The sequence below is a fragment of the Rhinolophus hipposideros genome (assembly GCF_964194185.1).
Source record: "Rhinolophus hipposideros genome assembly, chromosome: 3".
Lineage (NCBI taxonomy): Eukaryota > Metazoa > Chordata > Mammalia > Chiroptera > Rhinolophidae > Rhinolophus > Rhinolophus hipposideros.
This window is the reverse complement of record NC_138049.1, coordinates 48169122-48192997: the sequence shown is the minus strand read 5'-3', so window position 1 is coordinate 48192997 and position 23876 is coordinate 48169122. Positions and strand designations below refer to the sequence as shown.

Here is a 23876-nt window from a genome sequence, read left to right as displayed (position 1 = left end):
CCTAAGAACTGTTTACCTAGCTCTACGAGTAGTTCCCAAAAATGTTCTCCTATGTTCAATTCTAAAAGTTGATGAGTTTTACATTTCATATATAAATATAGTTTAACATTTCACATTTAAATCTATTTTATACTGATTTCACAATGATCCATTTTGTATTGACTTTTCTTTAATATGGTGTGAGTTTTAGGTCAAGATTCATTTTCTTTGCCTACAATGTCCAATCGTTCCAGCACCATTTGTTGAAAAGACTATTTTCCCTCCATTGAATTTCATTTGCATCTTTGTCAAATATCAATTGGGTTGATCTGTTTCTGGGTTCTCTATTCTGTTCCATCGATGTGTCTTGTCTATTCCTCTGCTAATACAACACTGTCTTGATCAATGAAGTTATATATGGGACTTAATATTAGGTAGCATGACTCCTCCCACTTTCTTCTTCCTCTTTTTTTTTTTTTTAACATTGTTTTAGCTATTGTAGCTCTATTCATTCTGCTCATTTTACTTTATTGCACTGGTTGTCCTTGCTTTTAAGGTCCTTCCTATACCTAGTAAAGGTATGATAGCCTAGGGAAGAAAGAAAAAAAAAGAATCACAAAGGAAAAAGTATGCAATACATTCCCATCACCCTAAAATATTACCCATATAATTTCTATCCATCCATCCTAATGACATCCCAATGTCTTCATGAAAAGGTTCTGTACAATTCCAGGCCACTTTAGTACCTCTAAATGTAATAGCTAACATATCTCTACTACTCATTAGCCACAAATCATTCATTTACTTGTTAGACGTTTGTAAATATATTTGTGTTCAATAAAATGTCTACTCAGCAAAGGGCACGGTCCATGTTTTATACTTCTTTATATTCATCCATAAGCTTCAACAAGCATTGAATTAATTGAGGATTATTTATCTAACTGGGGCTTAAAACAGAGAGATCCTAGAAAATGTAGAATAATAATGGTAAAAAGTTAGCTAATTGCTACATGGTTCCTAATAATAAGATCATTATCTCGCTAAATCTCAAGATTTTAAATTTAATCTCACTTCTGAATTAAACTATTAAAGAGTATACTTCTAAGCTTTTCCCTTTCCTTGATGAGATGGCTTAGGTAAAGAAAGAGAAGGTAGTGAATAATGAATTATGGTGATTTCCTTTTTTTCCACCTGCTGTTTGACAAAAATGTCACCATCTATCTAAATTTTAGGGGTATTAAACATGATTCATTTCTACCATGTAGATTTATCCAAAAAGTATAGTGACTTAAGGGGTTAGAAAATCAATTTAAGTAAATAATGGAAATTCAAAATATGAAATGGAACTGTAAAAGAATTTACCAAATCCAGTTTCCTATGGTCCTAACTATATCAAATGCAAGGGGTCACTGTGTCCTTTGGCTAACATGCTGAGAACATCTTCTTAATTATTAATGTTTTCCTGACAAGATTTCAACAATGTAAGGTATATATTGTGAAATAACATAGCTGCTTAATCTATGTTTTCAGCTATAATTTACAATAACCACAATCTGCCTACCCTATGGATCAAATACCTGCTCCTTTGCTAAAATACACATATACACAATATATAGTGTATACAGATATGTATATATATATATACATATATATACATATATATTCTATATGCTATATATAGTCAAAAGGTTTTTGTCCATCAGCTATCTGTGAGTTTAGACTATTTAAATAACTTGCAACACACTATCAAAGTAAATGTAATACAACATGTAGATTAGCTTACTTCTCTTACAAAATAAAGCAATTCATAGATGTTACTACAAGTTTGCTGAAACTTATTTATTTTGTTCCTCTCCAATTCTTCACTGTAACATGGGACTAGGTAGTTAGGGTAGACTCCAATCAGGACAGTTTCAAAGCCATTAGTCTTATAGGCTTTCCTCTATTGTATCTCTGGTGGCCTCAGCAGAGATCTTTTTTAAGACCCTATCTGATAGTCTGACAACTAAGTAGATGAATTGCAATTCTCAGAATAAGCACATTAATAAGACTCTTTCTAGTTCTGCCCTTTTCAATGAAATGCTTTAGTACAGAGCCTACAATATATACAATGCTATATGTTACTACAATCCCCACAGCTAACACTATCATTCCCACCATACACACAGAAACACACTATTTGATTAGCAAAAATTAAGAAGGCTCATGGTTCTAGTGTTGTGAGAACATGGAGTAACCTGAATTCAGACACTGCTTGTGAGAATATAAACTGGTACAACCACTCTGGAAAACAATTTCTTATTATCTACTAAAGCTGAAATGTGCATATAGTCTTTTATTCTCTCAAGACAAGTACACCAGGAGACATGTACAAGCATATTCACAATTGTATTTTTCGTAACACCAAATATACAGACAACCCAAATGCTGATTGATTGAAAGATGACTGTGGTATATTCACACAGTAGGATTTTACACACCAGTGAAAAACTAATGAAGTACAGTGAAACACAAAATGGATGAATATTGTGTTATCCACACAATATCACAGCAGTTATAGCAAGTTATAGCAGACTATGCAATCAACTACTATATGAATGAAGTTTAAAAAATGAGCAAAATTAAACATATTATTATTTAGGGAAACACATACAATTATAAAAAGAAAAAACAAACACAAAATCCAGTATAGTTGGGGTCAAGGAGATGGACCGAGGAGAACACTGATAGCTTCAACAGGATTGCTAAAATTACAGTTCTTAAATTGGGTGGCAAACTCATTAGTTTCATTTTTAAGCTTTAACGTATATATATGTCTGTGTGTTGAGTGTGAATCATCTTGAATCTCTGGAGAACTAACATTCCAGCTACAGGACAAGTGTAGCCCACTCCTAAGATGACATTCCTGATAACTGGAAATGATGCCAAGAAATAAAATCACTCTACTATTGCTATTTGGTAGCTTTCATAATAATAAAGAAATTACAGGTGCCTCCAAATAAATGGAAGGATATACCATGACCATGGATTGGAAGGATTAATGCTGTTAAAATGACCATACTAAACAAAGCAATTTATAGATTCAATGCAATTCCTACCAAAATACCAATGTTAATTTTCTCAGAACTAGAATAAATAATTCTAAAATCTATATGGAACCACAAAAGATCCCAAATAGCCAGAGCAATCTTGAGAAAGAAGAACAAAGTTGGAGGTATCACGCTCCCAGATCTCAAACTATACTACAAAACTATAATAATCAAAACAGTATGGTACTGGCACAAAAACAGCCACACAGACCAATGGAACAGAATACAGAGCCCAGAAATAAACCTTCACTTATATGGTTAACTAATCTACTACAAAGGAAGTAAAAATATACACTGGAATAAATACAGTCTTCTTCAACAAGTACTGTGTTTCCCCGAAAATAAGACCTAACTGGAAAATAAGCCCTAGCATGATTTCTCAGGATGACATCCCCTGAACATAAGTCCTAGTGTGTCTTTTGGAGCAAAAATTAATATAAGACCCGGTCTTATTTTTGGGGAAACACAGTAGTGCTGGGAAAACTGGATACACACAAAAAGTGAAACTGGACCACTTTCTTATACCATATACAAAAGTAAACTCAAAATAGGTTAAAGACTTAAATATAAAACCATAAAACTTCTAGAACAAAATATAGGAAGTAAACTATCTGACATCAGTCTAAGTAATATCTTTTTGTACATGTCCCCTCAAGCAAAGGAAGCAAAAGCAAAAATAAACACATGGGACTACATCAAACTATAAAGCTCCTGCACAGCAAAGGAAACCTTCAAGAAAACAAAACAGCAACCCACTGAACAGGAGAATATATTTGCAAATGATATATCTGATGGGGTTGATATTCAAAATATGTAAGAAACTCATACAACTCAATAACAAAAAACTAAACAATCCAATCGAAAAATGGACAGAGGACACGAAAAGACATATCTCCAAAGGAGACATACAGATTGCCAACAGACATATGAAAAGATGTTCAACATCACTAATCATCAGAGAAATGCAAATCAAAACCACAATGAGATACCACTTCACACCAGTCAGAATGGCTATTATCAAAAAGTCAACAACATATGTTGGTGAGAATTGGAGAAAAGGGAATCCTTGTGCATTGTTGGTAGAACTGCAAACTGGTGCAGCTCCTATGGAAAACAGTATGGAGATTCCTCAAAAAATTAAAAATGGATATACCGTATCATTCCACTACTGAAACGATATGTGGAAGCAATTCCACTTCTGGGTACTTATTATCCAAAGAAAATGAAAAAACTAATTCGAAAAGATATACACATCCCTATGTTTGTTGCAGCATTATTTACAACAGCTAAGATATGGAAGCAACCTAGATGTCCATCGATAGATAAATGGAAAAAGAAGATGTGGTGTGTGTACACACACACACACACACACACACACACAGGAATATTATGCAGCAATAAAAAAGAATGAAACCTTGCTATTTGTGACAACATGGGTTAATCTAAAAGGTATTATACTAAGTGAAATAAGTCACGCAGAAAAAGACAAATACTGGATGGTTTCATTTACATGTAGAATCTAAAAACAAAACAAACAAAACAAAACAAAAACAGACTCAGAAACAGAGACCAAAGAGATGGTTACCAGAAGGGAAGGGTGGGTGAAAAGGGGAAAAGGGATATAGTCAATAATATTGTGATAAGTTTTCACAGTGACAGATGATTACTAGAATTAGTGGGGTGATCACATTGTACAGTATAAAAATATCGAATCACTATAGTTGTACACTTGAAATTAATATAACCAATAAAGATTGTATACCAACTATACTTACATGCTGAAATATTTTTCAAAAGTAAAATAATTTAAAAAAATAAAAAAACACAGAAATCAGAGGTGTCTCAAAAAATTCAAATAAGGGGTGGGCAAGGGGCGTGGGGGTGGCTATAAACGGGCAACATGAGGGATCCTTGTAGTGACGGAAATTGTTCCGCATCATGACTGTATAAATGTCAATATTCTGCTTATGATATAGTACTATGTAGTTGTACAAGATGTTACCACTGGGAGAAACTGGCTAAAGATCTCTCTGTATTATTTCTTCCAACTGCATATGAATCCGTAATGATCTCAAAATAATGTAAACTGTAATGATCTCAAAATGGAAGTTTAATTAAAAAATACATATATATATATAAAAGGTCATTTTTGTCCAGGGTTTCTCCACCTTGGTACTACAGACATTTTGGGGCACATAATTCTTCATTGTTGGGGCCTGTCCTGGGCATTGCAGGGTGTTTAACAGCATCCCTGGCCTCTACCCACTAAATGCCAATAGCATGTCTCAGTTGTGACATCTCCATACACTGCCAAATGTTCCCTAGAGAGCAAAACTGCCCCATTTAAGAACCACTGCTCTGGTCACAAAAGCCAAGAAGAGCTGTGGAAATGTTTCTGATGGAAGGAGACTAAAGAAACATGACAAAGAAATGCCAATACCTGATCCTAGGCTGGATTCTGTAGCAGAAGAGGAAAAAATGCTATAAAGAACATTATCAGGTCAATTAACAAAATTGGAATATCAATGACAGATTAAATAAAAGTATGATATCAATATTAAATTTGCTTAAGGTGATTACTGTAATTATTTCAATAATATTCCCATGCCTAGGAAATACACAACAAAGTATTTAGGGGTAAAGGACCATGATGTATACAATCTACCCTCAAATGACTCAGAAAAAAAGTTGTACGTGTCCGTGTGTGTATATTTTACACATACACGTATTTTACACATACATGTATATATAGAGACACACATATATAATATACATATGTGAATCTGATTAAAGGATATACAAGTGTGTTCACTGTACTGTTCTTATTTTTGCAACTTTTCAGAATGTTTGAAATTATTTACAAATAAAAAGGTGGGTTTTTTTTTTTTTTAAGTGGAAGCAAAAGTTGCCCTTCAAATTCTAATGGCAGATTTTAAAGCAGTCGCAGCATAAAAGTCGTAACCTCTTCAGTAGTGTAGACCCGAAAATAAATCCATCCCACTTTAAAAACAAAGTTTCTACAAGGTGACTCAAACCCCCATCCCTACTCAATTTCTCCACAAATCACTGAGGCATCTGTACCCTCAATACTTAAGCAAAAACGCGAACAGCGTACACGTGTTTCTCGAAAGGAACCCACTTACCCACTAAGCTGAGCAAATCGAGGAAGAATGTTACAGTGCGTGGAGTGGGAAGGAGACAACGGCGAATGGCTAGGAGGGCGCTGAGAAAAAGCAAGGGGTAAAAAGAGACAAGCAGAGAGCGATCTGAGTGAGACAAGAAGTGTGTGTCGGCCAGGAAAAAGACTCGAGTGGGTGCGGGTGTGTCAGGGAGAGAGGGCGTTAGCTCACCTGGCTGTGGTAAGCAGAGGGTGCTGCGTGCCCACCAGCTTCCGCACCTGCATAGCGATGTTGCTGAGCTCGTCGCTCAGCAGGCAGCGGAGGCTCATGAAGGACGTGGGATAGCCCACGATCTTCTCCGCCTCTGACACCACTTGGCTCCAGTGGGCCGGGGACCTGGAGGACTGCCCACGCCAGGAGCCCACCGAGAAGATTCTGCCGAGGAACGGGGACCACCAGAGGCGCCGCGGGGGACCCGAGGCCCCGAGATAACGGGCCACGCGCCACAACGGCTGCCGAAGGCTCATAGTTTGAGTCTGGGAGTGTCAGGGACTTCAGGGAGTCCGCAGGCAGCGCGGGGAACCGCCAGGGACAGAGGAGGCAGTTGCAGGGACTAGAAAGAAGCGGCGACTCCGGACCCCAAAAGGATGGATTCCTGGAGCTGTTACCAGAAACGAATTTTAACTGCAGCTCTCTGAAGCCGATCTAAACAGACAACCGCCCTAGCTCAGCACTGCCCCCGGCCAGCTGGGGTAGAAACAACGGCCGCTGCCTAAATGGGGGACGCCATATTTGGAGGCGTGGAATACGACCTGCCGTAAAGATGGAGGCGGGCTGTTCTGGAGCAGCGATTGTTCTCTACTTTACGGCACAGCCGTAAAAGCCCCCGAGGGGGTGGGGCTTTAGAGATGAGCTCCGGAAGGCGAGGTTGTGTAAACGGGTCCGCTTCTCCCACCTCCTGATCCAGTCCTGTGAGGATAGAGGGTCGTAGGGGTGATGCCCGAGCGCCTGGAGTCTGGGCCGAGTCTGATGCATCGGAGCCTTCCCAGCGCCCAGCGCAGACTGGGCACGCATAAGTATTTGTTTCATGAACGAAGGTCGGTGTCTACCAAGTCTTTTGCTGTTCCCAGCCCTCCTGGTTGGCCAGCTCCTCTGGGAAACCTGTTGTAGCTGTCCTCTGCCAGCCACTGGCAATGGTAGTGGACGGGAGTGATGGCTACCTCTTGGGCTGCGGGGCTTCAAGAGCCATGGTTCATTTGTGGGGGGGACACAAAGTCCACGCGGGAGGCAGAGTTCTCATGCCTTCAGATCCCAACCACACGGAAGGTGGCTTGGCCAGACGGAAAGCGTTCTTTTTCCCTAGGAATGTCCTGGATCCTTGCCTGAGCCACTGGCCTCCGCGCTGAGCCTCGGTTTCCCCCGTGTCCAGCGCAGGCAGAAGCAGCCGTACCTCCCACAAGGATGCAGAGCGGCACCTCGTTAGAAAGAAGCTCAGCTCCCCATCCAGGATTCAAAGTTGTATCGCTGACCCTAGTGCTTTGCACTTACAGCTCATGTGTTAGTTCATTTAATCCTCAAACCAACCCCGTTAGGTAGATAATAGTATTCTCCATGTGAGGAACCAGGTACTAGTACACACTGCTAAGTAGTATACATTGCAAAACGCCACATAGGGCAGGGATGTGGACCCAGGCGATCTGGTTTCTGAATCCATGCTCGTCAGCACATTACACTGTCTCTTGAAAGGCGGCCATCCATTCTTCTTATTGCTGTCAACGTGGTTGTCGTTTCCATAACGCCACTCATTCTTTTTACAAGGATGTGTAGCATCGTTTCGCATCACTCAAGGTTAAAACCCTTGTTAATAAAGGATATATTGTGCAGTTTTACACTCTTAAAAATAGCTTGTAAAACTGCACTTTCAAAATCCTTTCAAATTTATGATTGATATTTTTTAAATTCGCACCATGCATAATACTGAACTAGATTCGGGCTACATAAACAATCAGACTTAAAAGGGGCAAATTAAAGAGTATTCATTTTGCAAAAGAAAGAAAGATGCTTTTCTCTGCAAAAGGTTTAGCCTCAGACTCCCTTTAAATGGCAAATTTCCCTCTTGTGATTTAAAATCTGATTTTATTGCCAAAAATTCAATTTAGGCATAAATTTTCAGGGGTTCGTTTTAGATAAAGTGATTTTTGCTCATAAGGATTGAAGACAGTCTATGCCCACAAAATCAGTAAGGCAAGCTAAAGTTCAAAAACAATTCCTTTGAAAGAGATAACAAACTCCTGGCAATAAAATTAAGGTCTGTTCTAGATGAAAATAAGTGTGGAGAGTGAGATACCTTACCAATCCAAAAATTTCCAAAGCCTGAGCTTCTGGGTTATCCAAGGTGAAAGAAGTCATGAAAAAAAAGAGAGAGAGAGATAAAGGCTGAATGTGATATATTGTGCACCTGAGGCTGTTTCTTCAGAATCGTGATACTTTCTCATGCAGTTTCCTTAATACCAATTCACAGCATGTACTTTAATTTCTCCACAGAAGCCAAGTGCATTACTCTCTGGTCATACTCTATTAACCAAGTTTTTGATTATTCATGGGACTTTTGGTCCCATTTATTTAAAATAATCAGCACTTTCCTTCATACTTACAGTTAAAAGGTTGCATTACACCTAATGATAAAATCAGTTTTTAGAAGGTTAAAATGGTATTTGTTCTTTAATCTTCCAGATAAATATATAATTCCTTAGAGTCTTTCTGATTGTGAATTGCTGGTGACTTCGAGGAGTAGGGAGTGGGAATATCTGTGATTCTGCCCTTCCTCTGCCACAGACGATACTCATTTTGGGGATGTCTGTGAATGTGTGCATAGAGAAAGAATACAGCAGGATTTCTCAGCCTTGGCATGATTGACATTTTGGACCAGATCATTCTTTGCTGTGTGTGGGGGATGGGGTCTCTCCTGTGCACTATAGGATGGTTAGCAGCATGCCTGGACCTACTCTCTAGATGCCAGCAGTACCCCTCCCCTCTCCAAGTTGTGGCAAACAGATTTGTCTCAGGACATTGTCAATTATCCCCTGGGGGAAGGGTGGTGGTGGTGGCAGAATCACCCATGAGGATACAGGGAAATGGGAGAAGCTGAAATAAGAAAATAATTTCCATCCACGACTTTTACTCCTCCAAAGCAGCAAAAGAAGAGGTCCTCTGTATGGGCAGCCCTGCACGTGAAATAGTGGTCACTCCACCATCTGGAAACCCCCAGCCAAACACAGACACATCTTCTGCTTGGTGTTGGGTTTGTTCTGGAGACAGCAAGCTGACCAAAGATGGTCTAATTTCCTCCTCCACCTTCCTCAGGATCCTGAAACTGGTAAAGGACCAGTGGACTTCACTTACTGTCCTCCCGCTACATTCTGCTGATCTTAGAAAGAAGTGAGGTCATATTCTATGTCTTTTTTTTTTTTTTTTTTTTTTTTTTGCTGGAAACCCACACCAGTCTTGAAAATACAAGGTCTGAACAAGGATGGTGTATGCTTGAGGCTTTGGTATTTCCATGATTAGGTGAGTGGAAATAGGGACACTGCAGGCATCCTATCACCCTCAATACAATCACTTATTGTTAAGTGAGTTCTAAGAGAGTTGCTAAGAGAGTTCTTCCAAAAGCTGCTGAAAGCATCGCGGTATATCTTGGGGCAGGATGATAAAAGGAAGCAAGTAATCAGATTAGCAAAAATCCAAAAGTTTGACCACCTACTGGGTTGGCAGGCTTGGAGAACAGGAAGGGTACATATTGCCAGTGAGAATGCAAAATGGTGAACGGCACCTATGGAAGGGAATTTGATAATCCTTAGCAAAAATACATATGTATATTTACCCCTTGATCAAGAAATCCCAATTCTGGGTATCTTTCCCAAAATATAAAATGAGTTCTGCACAAGGTTATTCATTGCAGTGTTATGTATAATAGCAAAAGATTGGAAATGAACCAAATAACCACAAGTAGGGAAATGGTTGAATAAACTAAAGTAGATCCATACAATGAAACACACTGTGCAACTGTGAAAAAGAATGAGGGCCATCTCTTCACTCTGATGTGGAATGATACACACAATACATCTTAAAAAAAACACACACCAAAAAAACCCAAGGTGCAGTGGAGTATGCTTTTTTTATAAGATAGGTAAACTATAAATATGTATTTGCATATATTTGAGATGGGAGGAAAGGAAACAAGTGGAGGGGACAGGCATGAAAACAGAGTGACTACTTTGACTATACCGTGGTACCTCGGTTTTCGAACGTCTCTATTGACGAACATTTTGGTTTATGAACGCTGTAAATTTTATGGATCTATGGTATCATTAGATAGTAAAATTCATGCCAAATTTGCAGTTTTAGGGGTTGATTTTAAAGGTCTGGAATGGATTAATCCATTTTGCATTACTATCTATGGGGAAACCGTGCCTCGGTTTTCGAACGTTTCAGAACTCGAACGGTCTTCTGGAACGTTGAAAAACCAAGGTATTGTCCAAGGTTTTGACTTTAGAATCATATATATTTTTTACATATTCAAAATAATTTTAAATTCAAAAGAAAAATAGAAATCCTGACATTTAAAAAAAAACTGAAGCAAATGACTTAACTGTATATTAAATTGGTGGCATAACCACATCAGGTAAACAATTAAAGGGCTTTAGAAAATAGTGTTTTCAATGTAAATTCATAGTGGAATATACTCTCAGGATAAATAGACCTACAAAGAAATCTTGAACTTCATTCAGTAGTCTTATTGCTAGTAAAAAATGTAGATATTATTACTTTCAAACTATTCTTATATATCGTAAGTTAAAAATATCAGAGTTGTTAGGAATGATGATTTTCAGACTAAGTAGAATCCATGTAATAGTGAAGGTGAATGGGAAATAATATGAACTTATGATTTTTTTCTTAAAAAGAAGTTCCTTATATCCCGACAACATGTACTTGCTTTGTCCCTTGAAAAGCCCTCAAAGTTATAATAATCTTGTAGGAATCTTTAGCATACATATGTACTTTTAATACATCATTACTTGTTAAAAGGAACAAGGCTCTTTAAAGGAACAGCAACTACCAGGTCTGGGGCAAGAAATGTACATAATGAGCCTGAAACACCCTGTTGTGCCAGAAATCAAGGAAGCTATTGAAGTTTAAAATCTAATGGGACAGGTCAAAGGGACAAAGGGATCAGCATAAAGAAGTTCCCATTAGCAGAAAAGGGGACAATTTGAGCATCAAAAAAAAGTAAGAACTACAACTGATTGAAATTCATGGATGACATATAAATCCTTGAGTTCATTATTAGACATAACTAAGGCAATACTCTGAATATTTGCAATATAATGAAAGAAGTAAGCACTTATCGTTACTTTCCTGTATGAATTATATTTAGTGGTGTTTTAGCCTGGTGGTGTTTCAAGCCTTATACCCTTGAAAAGCTGAACCTGAGACAAGGGCTTACTTTTAGGTAGTTTATTTTGGACAAACATCTCAGGAAACAGCAGTGAATGACTAGGGAGAGTGAAACAGATACATGAGTGTTCTCAAGTTAGTCATCACTGTGGGCAGAGGCCTTGAGCCTGCTAGGACTCTGACTTGCCATGTAGAATATACTTCATAATTGTCAGCTTAATGCAAGAGAGGAGCAGTTATTTACCCGTTCCCATCTCCCATTGGTCCAAATTTCCTCCTTGGTGCCTTAGCCCCCTGACTCTTCTAAGCTGTTATGTGAATGCTAGGCAGATATCCCACCCTCAGTCAGAGGAACTCAGAGGCAAAATGTGAGATGTAAGCAATGCCTACAAGGAGAGATGCTGTTAGGTTACACCAGCAGGAAGCAGGTTGCTTCAGCAATGGCTGTAGTAAGAGACAGCCCGGAAACGGAATATCTCTGCTAATGGGATAACCAAACAGCCCAGGCTGGTGAGGGAAATTTCCTTCTCATAACTGCATCTAATAAAAGAGGGGGGGGGGAGATAGAATTAGAAAATCACCGTCTTGTAATTCCTTAATAAATAGTTGATTCGGGCAACAGTGATCAATAGATGAGGGGCTGACAGGGAACTTTGCAATGGAGGCCTTGGGCCGATACCTCCTGCAACCACTAACCCATCTCGGCATCACCAGGGGCAGGAAGTCCACCTACATATGCCTCCTGATGTGCATTAGGAAGCACACAGCATCACCTATGAATAGTTTTGCCAAAATAGCTGAATCTAAATCTCATCAGGCCTTTAGGACTAACTTCTAATTCTCTAAGAACGTAAGAGGGAGAAGAACAAGTGAAATCACAAAGAAGCAAATGGACCAATCCAGCATGTCCGATATTCTACAGGCCAACGGACTGGGTTTCTTCGACAAGGTGGGGGATAAGATGGGAATGAGTAAAAGGACTTCTCAAGATTGAAAAATTTTGAAGGGTATAACAAACTAAATGTAATATGTGGACCTTGTTTGGATCTTGATTCTAACATACTATAAAAAGCAAATTCTGAGACAAAGAAATTTGAATTATAGCTTTGATATATTAGGTATTACAAAGAAATTATTATTAATTTTATGTGTGAGTATATAAGAAAATGTCCATATTTTTTAGCAATACATACTAAAGTATATAGAAATAAAAACATACGAGTCAGGAGGGAAGAAATAGATGAAGCAAGTATGTTAAAATCTAGAAAGTTTTTGATTCTGTATGATGAGTATATGGTATTCATTATACTATATTAATTTTTTGTATGTTTAAATTTTTTCATAATAAATAAATATTTTTAAAGAAGTCAATGTCCTTATCTTTTTTATTACAAATGAAAGGAAATGACTTGCTCAAAGTCATAAAGCTGGAAAGTGGTGGAGCTAGAATTAAAGCTCAAACTCATCTCAATCCTTCCCATGTTTTGTTGTCTTCAGAACTGAATGTCTTTATTTGTTTATTTTTTAATCCCAGGTATACATAATTGCTTCTGACACACTTTGATCATTGGTCTATGCAGTCTTCTTTTTTGTTTTATTATGATGGTAGGCAGCCTCCAAGATGGTACCAATGACCCCTGCCTTCTAGTAGTCACACCCTGCCTGGTCCCCTTCCACATTGTCCCAGGGTTGGTCTGTGTGATCAATATAGTATCCATCAGAAGTGATGGTGTGTTACTTCTAATATTAGTTTTATAAAATACATTGCAGCTTGAGTTTAGGTTTCTCTCCCCCCCCCCCTTGATCTGAGAGAAGCCATGTCATGAGTACTCCTATGGAGAGGCTCATGAGGTGAGGAACTGAGCCTCATGCCAACAACCATGTGAATGAGTTGTCTTGAAAGCACATCCTCCAGCTCCTTTAAGGACTGCAGCCCTGACTCGCAGCTGGATTGTAACCTCATGAGAGACCCTGAGCCAAAACCACCCAGCTACATGCACCCTAGAAACAGATTCCTGACCCTCGAAACTATGTGAAATAACATTTATTGTTTTAAGTTGCTTAGTTATGGCATAATTTGTTATGCTGCAATAAATAACTCCTATAATTAGCTATTAATCTTTGTATAATACAATACATGCAGTGAAACCACCACCAACACAAGAATTAGAATATTGACAATAGCTCACTTCTGTCTGTGTGGTCTTCCTTTCATCCCATTCTGCTTACTTCCTCAGTCTAATGTTATCTTTATCCTGAATCTTGTTTTTATCATTCTCAAAATTTTTCAAAAACACAGTTTAATAATAATATAGATCCCTAAAAGGTATGGTATTTTGTTTGTTAATTTTAACTTAAAAAGGAGGTTCCATGATACGTGTGATTTTCTGTGATCTTTTTTATTCACTCAACATTATTTTGCTGAGATTCACCTATACTGATGTGTATAGTGGCAGTTCATTTGTTTTGACTACTATATAATATCCACTGGGTGAATACACCACACTTTATCTACTCTCCTTTCAATGGACATTTGGATTGTTTCCAGATTTTTTCTATTACAACAAGGTTACAGTGAACAGATTTACAAATGCCTCCAGGTTCATGTGTCAAGAGTTTATATCTAGCACTGGAATTCATGGGTTATAGGGGATGTGAACATTCAACTTTAATAGATATTGCCAAAGACCTTTTCAAAGTGGCTTTACCAACTTACATTTCCACCAGCCATTTACAAGAGACTCTGTTAATCAAACCCTCTGAACACTTGATATTGTCAGACTTCTTAAAATTTCCAGCAAATGGCTATAAAATGGAATTTCATTACAGGAATTTCACAGTTATAAAATGGACCTGCAGTTCCCTCATCACTAAGAAGATTGCTAAATGTCCCTTGTATTTTGCAGATAAGCCTTCAAAGATGATGTGGGAAAGTATATGTGACTATAATTCTTCATTGTAATTTTCTTTTTGGTTTAATTTTTAGGTCGTCTCTGCTAAGATCCTCCCTTCCCATGTTCACAATAGTCCTTTCTTGCCATCTCCTTCTGGTGTTCTCAGTGTTTGACCTCAAATTAACTGTAGTTAGGGAGGAAATGGACCAAGACCCACTCTCCCTTTTTTCCTGGTTTCTCTCCCTACAGGGCAGCAATGTGGCACTGACCAGCAATGCTACCAGTTAATTTCACACTAGAATTAGCTCAATTAGAACCTGGTCCTTTTCTTTTACAAAGGCTCTTTCAAGGAGACTATTTTCTTTTAGGAACTTGGAATACCAAATAAAAAGAACAAATTTTTTTTGAAAAAAGGAAATAAGGAAAGGAAGGGAGGGAGGAAGGAAAGGAGGAAAATGTGCTGAGAAGGTTTTTACTGGAACATAGCATAAAATGGCCAGAAATCTGGGTTCCACTACTCTGTCCTGAATAACTGTATGATCATAGCACAGTCACGAACACTTCTGAGTTTAAAATTATTCATCTATAAAACAAAAGTAGATGATCTTTGGGGTCCAATTAAGTATAAAAATGTTTTCATTCCATGAATGAAATCAATTAGTAGACTAATCTGGTCCTTCTAGTCATTCCATTTCTCTCTGTCTCTTATCTCCCATCCATTCAACCTGACTGATCTTGGCATTAACATAGGTTTAAATTTGAAGCCCAGTAGGAGGATTTCAGAGTGGGCCCTCTCATTCTTCTTTCATTGTTTTGTTTGCCACTGTGTCCCTACTCTTAGTATGGTGTCTGCTGAAGAATAGACACCACATAAATATTTCTTGGTCAGTTGAATAAATAATGAATGAGTGAGCTAGGTCTTTATTCTCCATTCCCATCTTCACTTCACCATCCCACTCAAAGTTATTGGAGTTGTATTTTATTTATGATATTATCAGAAAGCCCAGAGTAGATAATGTCTTCATCATTACAAGTTCAGCTACTTCTCCATTGCTGTTTAGACATTTCTCATGAAGACCAGAAAGTCACCACAATCATAGGAAGCCAGAGTTAAGAATCACTATTCTAGAAAAACTATAAGCTAGTCTTTTGTTGTTATTTCTTGTTAGTTTTCTCTACTTTCCCCCTCTTCCGCTCCTCCCCCTCCCCATCCCCTCTTCCTCCCTCTCTCTTTTTCCCTCCCTTTCTTTCTTCTTTCCTTCTTTCATTTTTCTTTGTGTCTTTCTCCTTTTTTAAAAAGAAATATATAGGTCAGACTCCATTCCCTAGGGTTCTAGAGTAATTCTGATAGAATTCTATATACAGAAAAACCCTTCTTTTGTTGCATAGAGCGCTTATATAAATAATATCAGGTAAAAGGGAGTCAAGACATATGGCATTCACTATATGTATAAAGATTGACAACTTGAAACTGTAGAGTTGTCAAGGCATCTTGTCAGTAACTGTTGTTCTATAGTAGTACATACTATCCCTAAATTACCTGGAAATACTTCCTCTGTCTTAAAGTTCAGTTTTCTTCTAAAATTGGAAAATGTTTCCTTTAGGGATAGAAGCATCTATGGTGAACAACCAAATTAGTGTGGTTAGTTAATTCTAAGAATCACTTTTCACAAATTTACTGAAAAACCCAGTTAAGCCATTTTTGTAAGTTCAATGACCAATTCAGTTAAATAAGTCAATTTGAAGCCCCAATGTACATTCACACTAATTGCTTTCTAGAAATAGCTATTAAAAGTCCCCCCAAATTAAAGTCAGCATATTCAAAGGTTCTTATGACGTGGCCCATAGATTAAGAGACCTTTAAAAACCACAATCGTGTCAAACTTGTTTCTCAAAATTATCCTGGCATAAATCAATCAATAGAGCTCGCCGCGATGTTTTCTGTTCTTTGCAATCCTGTCATAAACAAACATCTGTAATAAATATGCTTGCATATTATAGGGCTGATGATCTGACTATGCTGGGAGTAATTGGTTTGACGTGCATGGCAAAATAAAAGGAATATGCTGATGTCAACGAGTTGCTTTGTTTTTCTAAGAATAAAAGAGACTGGGTTCCCAAAGTCTAAACAGAGAGCAACTCTAGGAGACATTCTTTCTATAGACAGTGCCAGAGTTTGACGATGAGGTGATCAGACCTGGGAGCCAGACGCCCTGCATTTGAATCTCAGCTTTGTTATTAACTGACAGTGCAATATTGGGCAAAATATGTAATGTACTGTCAGCACTGTGGTTTTCTTAGTTGCAATATGGGAAGAACAATGATACGTATATCGATGGGTAATTTTGAATATTAGCATGAATTCATAAAGTAAGATCTAAGTAAGATCAAGTGCCTGGCACATAGTAAGCTTACACTATGAACCCCCTTCATTCTTCACTATTCAATTGTAGCTAATTTCAAATCAATAAAAACTGTAGATACAAAGTGTTTGCTTTCTATATTTCTAGGAGAGCTTTTAAATTTCAGAACAAATAATAAATTTACCCACATAGTGTAAACATGTGTACACATACAAAAAACATTGCAATACTGTGTTGCTTGTGAATATTATCACCATAATATTGCCTTAAGGGTGTTGCAAGTTATATGGCTTATAACTTATAATTTTATTTTAGAGAGAAATCTGTTCACTGTTAAAGACTTCTTTTGAATTAGGTTTCTCTTACAGTGTTTTTATTTGTGTGTGTGGTGTTTTTAAATTTTGGTTTCCTCTTTATTATAGTTTTTGAACTTTACACAAAAGTAGAAAAATAGGATAATGAGCCCCTATCCAGTTTTGGCAATTATCAACATTCTGCAATCCCCTTCCAAGCAATGCTATCGTATTTCAAAGCAAATCCTAGATATAATACTTTGCCAGTAAATGTTTCAGAATTTATTTACAAGAAATAAAGTCTTCTTTAAAAAAAAAAGCAATCACAATGCAATTGCACGTAATAAAATTACCAACATTCTTAATATTCACATTGTCTCCAAAATGTCTTTATACAGTGATTTGTTTACATCAAGGTCCACACAAGGTGACATCAAGGTCCACACAAGGTGAAATGCGTCGTTTAACTTGTAATTATTTGGTTTCATATTTTGGAAGCTGTTTCAGCTTTAGACTTATTCTAAAGGGAAATGAATGACCATGGTTACAATTTGAAATTGAAATCATACAATAATAGAGAAAGCTAGAGTGAGAAATGAGAGTCTTACAGTAGGTTTGGTTTTTACTTGTAACAGTGATCTAGTGTTCTATTTCATAACATCAGATTCTTTAGCTACTGTATCAAGAAGAAAAATAATCTTTCTAAAGTACTTGTTCTATAGAAAGCATATGGAGTTCAAAAGCAGCCTGTTTGTGGGCATTCCAAGACACTGAAGCTGCATAAACTGGTCAAGATCTCAATCTTGAAGTCCCATGGATGTAGAACCCCCTCCTGCTTCTCATCGAGCTCAGATCCTCTGTTCTCCTCCTTAAAAATATCTCCAGAGGATTTGTTTTGTGACATTTGAACCTCCGTTCTCATATTTACAGTCATGCCTCAGCTTTTTTTCTTTCTATACAGGACTGTTTACATGCCTCTTAAGGCTTGAACATAATGTTTTTACTGGACTTCTTTGTTTTTAATATAGATTTAATATGATTGCCACTGAAGCCCCCAAGTGTTTTTACAAGGAGACACTTTATAGTGCTACTCATAATTTACTTTATAGGTGACTCATAATTGTCAGAATAAATGAGATTTCCCTTTCAAAGTAGGTGGATAGGAAATAAGTAACCAAGGTAGTATTTAAATAGATAAAATGTTAACATATTTGTATTCTGGGGGGAATCTAAAAATAAATAAACCCACATCCTTCTTTGGATTCTTACAATATAACCTCCTATAACCATGAAAGGTAATGAGAAAATCATCTTTGTTGATTAGGATCTCAAAATAGTTAGTCTTTTTATATTACATTATACTTCTTTTCTTCAGGTTCTGTTTATTATTGTAAAACTACCACTCCTTCCATATTTCATTTTGTAATACCTTCTGGAGTCTGGTTTGTTAAAATCATATAGAATGTTAGATAAGATCCTAGGCTCTGGAATCAGACAGACTGGATTCCGATCTTGGTTTCATCATGTCCTAGCTGTATGTCTTTGGGCAAGTCACTTAACATTTCTGTGCTTTGGTTTACATAGCTGTAAAATGGGTGTGTGATACCTATATACCTACCTTATTATATAACATATTTGATTATTGCTTGGTCAATATTCAGTCCCATCTCCTTTGGGACTTCTTCCTATCAATGTTGGTCTTTGTCATGGAAGATGGGTAGAAGTGACTGTGCCAGTTCCCAGCCTGGCATCATGTGTTTTCACTCACCCTCTTGCAGTCTTACTATCACTATGTGAAGAACATATCCCAGGTAGCTGTTCTTCCCAGAATTATGAGAGACACATGGAGCAGATCTGAACCCGACGCACATCCTGGAGCCAAGTCTCTTCTTCCACAGGTTGAAGCACAGCCATGCAGCAAAGCGCAGCCTAGATCACACAAACCACAGTTGGCTTGTACACTGATGAGAAAGATAATAGATTCCAGTTGCTGTAAGTTACTTGGCTTTTGGTTGGCTTGTTACAAAGCATTATTTCAGAAATAGCTGACTAACACATAAGACTATTGTGAGGAACAAATGAGGTAATTTATGTAAATCATTCAGCTTAGTGCTTTGCATATAGTCAATGCTCTGTTCTATTAATATTTACTATTATATTATTATTGTTATTATTATCATCATCACCATCAGTGTCATCATCATCACTATTATTGTTTTCTGGGTAACAATATCCAAGTTATATGTTGTGATTAATTTATAACACAGTATTAGATCATATATAGTGAGCAATGCTCTGAGGTTCCTTCCACACAGCTCCTGGAAGTGACAATAGATTTGCTTCATCTGGAAAATGCTAACATCTCTCTAATGCAGCTCATGTAGTTCCGCCCCTTCCCTCCTTCAGCCGATTCAGCCTCTTATCTAGTTTGGCTGTGTGTGAAAAATCTGTTCCACAAGAATGCATCCAAATATTTTATCTTATGTTTATGCCAGTGGCTATTGAATTTCATTTTGCTACATTTATTTTCTGGTGACACCCCCCAAAAATAGAAGACTAATATCCCGCTGTATGTGCTATGAAAGGGGACAGACAGAGGAGGAAGTTCTTTGGGATAGAAGTCAAAAAATTATATGAGGTTGTAGGGAAGTAGGGGCAGATGAGAGGTACTGAAAAGTCACAGCTCACATATTTCTTAGGTTTGAAATTTGCTTGCTATATAAATTTTAGTTTCCCTTACAGTTAACACCTGAGGTTATACTGTTACATACAATATGTTAAAAGGAAAATGTGTTTATCAAGAAGACTCTCACTAAAAATATGAACTCCACATCATCTGTACATAATATCAAGTCAACAAATATTTATTGAGCACCTGTTATACACGTTGTGCTTACATATAACACATACCATATTTTATTGATTCTAAGACATGCATTTGTTTGCATTTTAACATCTCTGAAATCAGTTGGTGGCATGTAGTTTAATTGTCACAGCTTTTGTTATGCTTATCCCTATCTCAGCTGCCTACATTGACACCTATTTCTTGTTCACATTACATGAGGTTATGGGATGGCTGTGGCTCCACTGGCCTCCGCTGTGGTTGGTTTGACTGGGCTTGGCTTCCCTCTGCACAGCTGCACATGTTCTAGAATCCTGGTGGAAGGACTAGCCTCTATCAAGGACTGTTCTACCACTATCTCATGGTTGAGGGAAGGAGCAACAGCTGAATATAATCTTACAACCCATTTAAGGCTGCTTGGATATGACCTTTGTCATGTGTGCTCACCTTCAATTGGCTCAAGAAAATCATGTGACCAACACGACAGTGGAGTGGGGAAGTGGTACTCCACCCACCGTGAGCCTGGGAAGAGGCGGTAGGGGCAGAAACTGGGAACAATAACACAATCTGCTGCAGCAGCATTTTTTTTTTTTTTTGTCATGGTACGTAAAACAACGGCATGCCTTATAATCGTTGGAATTTTAGAGTCAGTATAATGCAATACTCTGTATTAGGACTTAAGAGAATCTGTTCTTTAGACATAATATTTTCACGAGATATTTTTTTCTAGTTAGGTTTTAAATGCCCAAAGCAAAAATTAATGTACAGTTTCCATGTTTCTTTCTCCTCATTAAATCAGAACACTTGCTAATGGAGGTAAAAGAGACTTGTTGACATTCTTCTGTTAATCCTGAATTAAGTCATTATTGTTACCTAATTTATCCTAATTTCAGCAGGTAAAGGAGGCTGAATTATGAAAAGTGACCCATGGACTAGGTTGTTGGCATCATTTATTATTAATTTGTTTGTTTATTTATTCACACAGCAGATAATCATAGAGCACCTACTATGTATAAGCACTTTCTTGGCACTGGAGATTCAGCAGAAAATAAGGCAGACAAGGTTCTTGATCTTATGGAGATTTGATTCCAGGGGAGAGTGACAGACAATATGCATAAATGAGAAAATTTCAGGTGCTGATCAGTGCTATGAAGAATAGAACTCATGATTACATAGTAGAGAACAACTGAGGGGAGGGAATTTCAGACAGAACAATGAACCCTGATAACAAGGAGTCAGCCATGCAGTGACCTGGGGGAAAGGCGTTCCAGGTGGAGGGAATGGCAAGTGCAAAGACCTCAGGGTAGCAGAAGAAAGAGGACCGATGCAGCTAGAATGTGGTGAATAAGTTGCTGAGTATCAGCTAAGGTACAGGTTGGGCTGTTGTAATAAAGAGACCAAAAAATACAATGATTTAAATACAAGATAGAGTCCTGTGTCTTGTTCATGTCAAAAACCAGATAGACAGACAGCCCTAGTTTGGTGGATTGGGGATCTAGGTCCTTTTTATTTTGTTGCTTTCCCATGCTCACCATATGACTTCCAACTTGATGCTTGAAATGGCCAGTCCAGCTTCCCCCTTTTTACCATCGTACTAAATGAGGGGAAAGAAAACTGAAGATATATCCTTTCCATTTAAAGGACAAATTGGAAGTTACACACATCACTTTTCTCACATCCCATTGGTCAGAATTTGCCCTGACCATATCTAGCTGTGACGGAGGCTAGGAAATGTGGTCATTAGCTTGAATTCATGTAACTGGATAAACTTTCGTGACTCTATTTCTAAACAAAGAAGAGACAAACAGTTGTTAATAGACAGTTGTTAATAGACAGTTAGTACTTAACAGTTGTTAATAGACAGTTAGTACTCTTTTCCACAATGCCAATGATTTTCACAATGTCAATGATTTTCCACAATGTCAATGATTCTGCCTTAGTATTATTATAGGCAGAATCCTGAGTATGTAGGGCCTTGCTGGCCATGACAAGGAGTTAACTATAATTGGATTATACTGTAAGTATGTGTATTAGTTATCTACTGTTGCTTTATAGATTTTCCCTGAAATGTAGGTGCTTACAACCAATATTTATTACCTCATAATTTCTGTGGGTCAGGAGTTTGGAAGCTGCAGCGCTGGGTGGTACTGGCTCAGGGTCTCTCAGGTAATTAGAGTCAAGACACTGAATAGGGTTACGGTCATCTGAAGGTTTGACTGAGGCTGAAGGATCTGCTGATAAGATGGCTCATTCACGTGGCTATGGACAAAAGGCCTCAGGTCCTGGCTGGCTAGTGGCACGGGGTTCAATTCCTTGCCATATAGACCTCTCCCTAGGGCTGCTTGAAAGTTGTCATGACATCGTAGCTGGCTTCCCCTAAGTAAATGATCCAAGAAAAGAGAGCAAGAAGGAAATCACAGTGTCTTGTGTTCTAATCTTGGACATCACACATCATTACTTTGGCCACATTCTATTTCTTAGAAGCAAGTCACAAGTATAGCTCATAATCAAGGGAGACATATCAAAGAATTTATGGACATATTGTAAAACCATCACAGTATGGTAGGAAGTCGCTAGAACATTTTCAGCAAGAGTGTGCAAGGTCTGTTTTACATTTTTAAAGAATTGGTTTGGGCTGCTGGGTGGCTCAGTTGGTTGGAGTGTGAGCTCTGAACTACAGGGGTTGCTGGTTCGATTTCTGCATGGACCAGAGGGCTGCGCCCTTCACAACTAGATTGAAGAGAATGAGCTGCCACTGAGCTTCCAGAGGGGTGGCCGGATGGCTCAGTTGGTTAGGGAGTGAGCTCTCAACAAGGTTGCGGGTTCAATTCCCGCATGGAACGGTGGGGTGAAGATTGAGGGTGGCGGCTGGACTTGGAGCTGAGCTGCGCCCTCCATAGCTGAATTGGGGGGCAACGACTTGGAGCTGATGGGCCCTGGAGAAACATGCTGTTCCCCAATAAAAATTTTTTAAAAAATAAATTAAAAAAAAAAAAGAATTGGTTTGGCTACTTTGTGGAGAATGGATTGCACATGTGCAAGAGTAAAATCAGGGAGCCCAGGTAGGTGACAATTACTTAGTTTTGGCAATGGATAAATGGTGTAAGATTAGGATTGGTGCAGTGGAATTAGAGTGAAGTGGTGGAGTTCTGGATATTTTTCAGAGTTAGAGCAGACAGTGCTTGATAAGATATTTTGCTGAATCTAATGTTACTGGGTGTCACTTCCTTTTCATATTTTCGACTTCAATGCTTTCTCAAATTGACTGATCATCAGAATCTTTGGTGAGCTTTAAAAAGATGGATTACTGGTCTTTACTTCCAGACAATCTACTTTAATAGGTCTAGGATGGAGAGACGATCAATCAAAACTGGAATCCACTGCTCCAATTATTCAATGAGCTAATTAGAAATGTAATTATTGTTGTTGCTTTTGTAAAAGGAGATAGTATGCAATGGGCTCTATTATCTGAATACTTTCTTTTTTTAAGGTGGAAGTCCTAGTTTGGAAGCCTAGAATTTTTTTTTAATTAATTAATTAATTATTTAAAAGAGGGCACAGCTCACAGTGACCCATATGGGAATAGAACCGGCAACATCGGCGCTACCAGCACCATGCTCTAACCAACTGAGCTAACCGGCCACTCCCCACCCCAAATACTCATTTCTTCACATAAACCCCCAACCTCCACTTTACTCAATCAGATACCAGTTCATATGGATTCTGTCTATAAGGTAACTCTTAGAGAAAAAGAATTCCTCCCAGCCACTACTGCACTAGTCTAAGCCATCATTTATTACCTCTTAGACTGCTGCAAGCACCTCTTATGTAATTTCCTACCTC

At 38.0% G+C, this 23876-nt stretch overlaps 1 protein-coding gene across 2 annotated transcripts in view; it reads right to left on the bottom strand.

The window, feature by feature from the left end:
• PDSS2 (decaprenyl diphosphate synthase subunit 2) overlaps positions 1–7006 on the bottom strand; it is a 220818-nt gene extending 213812 nt beyond the window's left edge. For both annotated transcript variants that reach the window (XM_081038208.1, XM_081038209.1), the window contains exon 1: positions 6419–7006. In XM_081038208.1, the coding sequence (XP_080894334.1) occupies positions 6419–6714 (296 nt within the window). In that variant the 5' untranslated portion in view covers positions 6715–7006. The remainder of the gene's footprint in view (positions 1–6418) is intronic.
• Positions 7007–23876: the final 16870 nt, after the last annotated feature.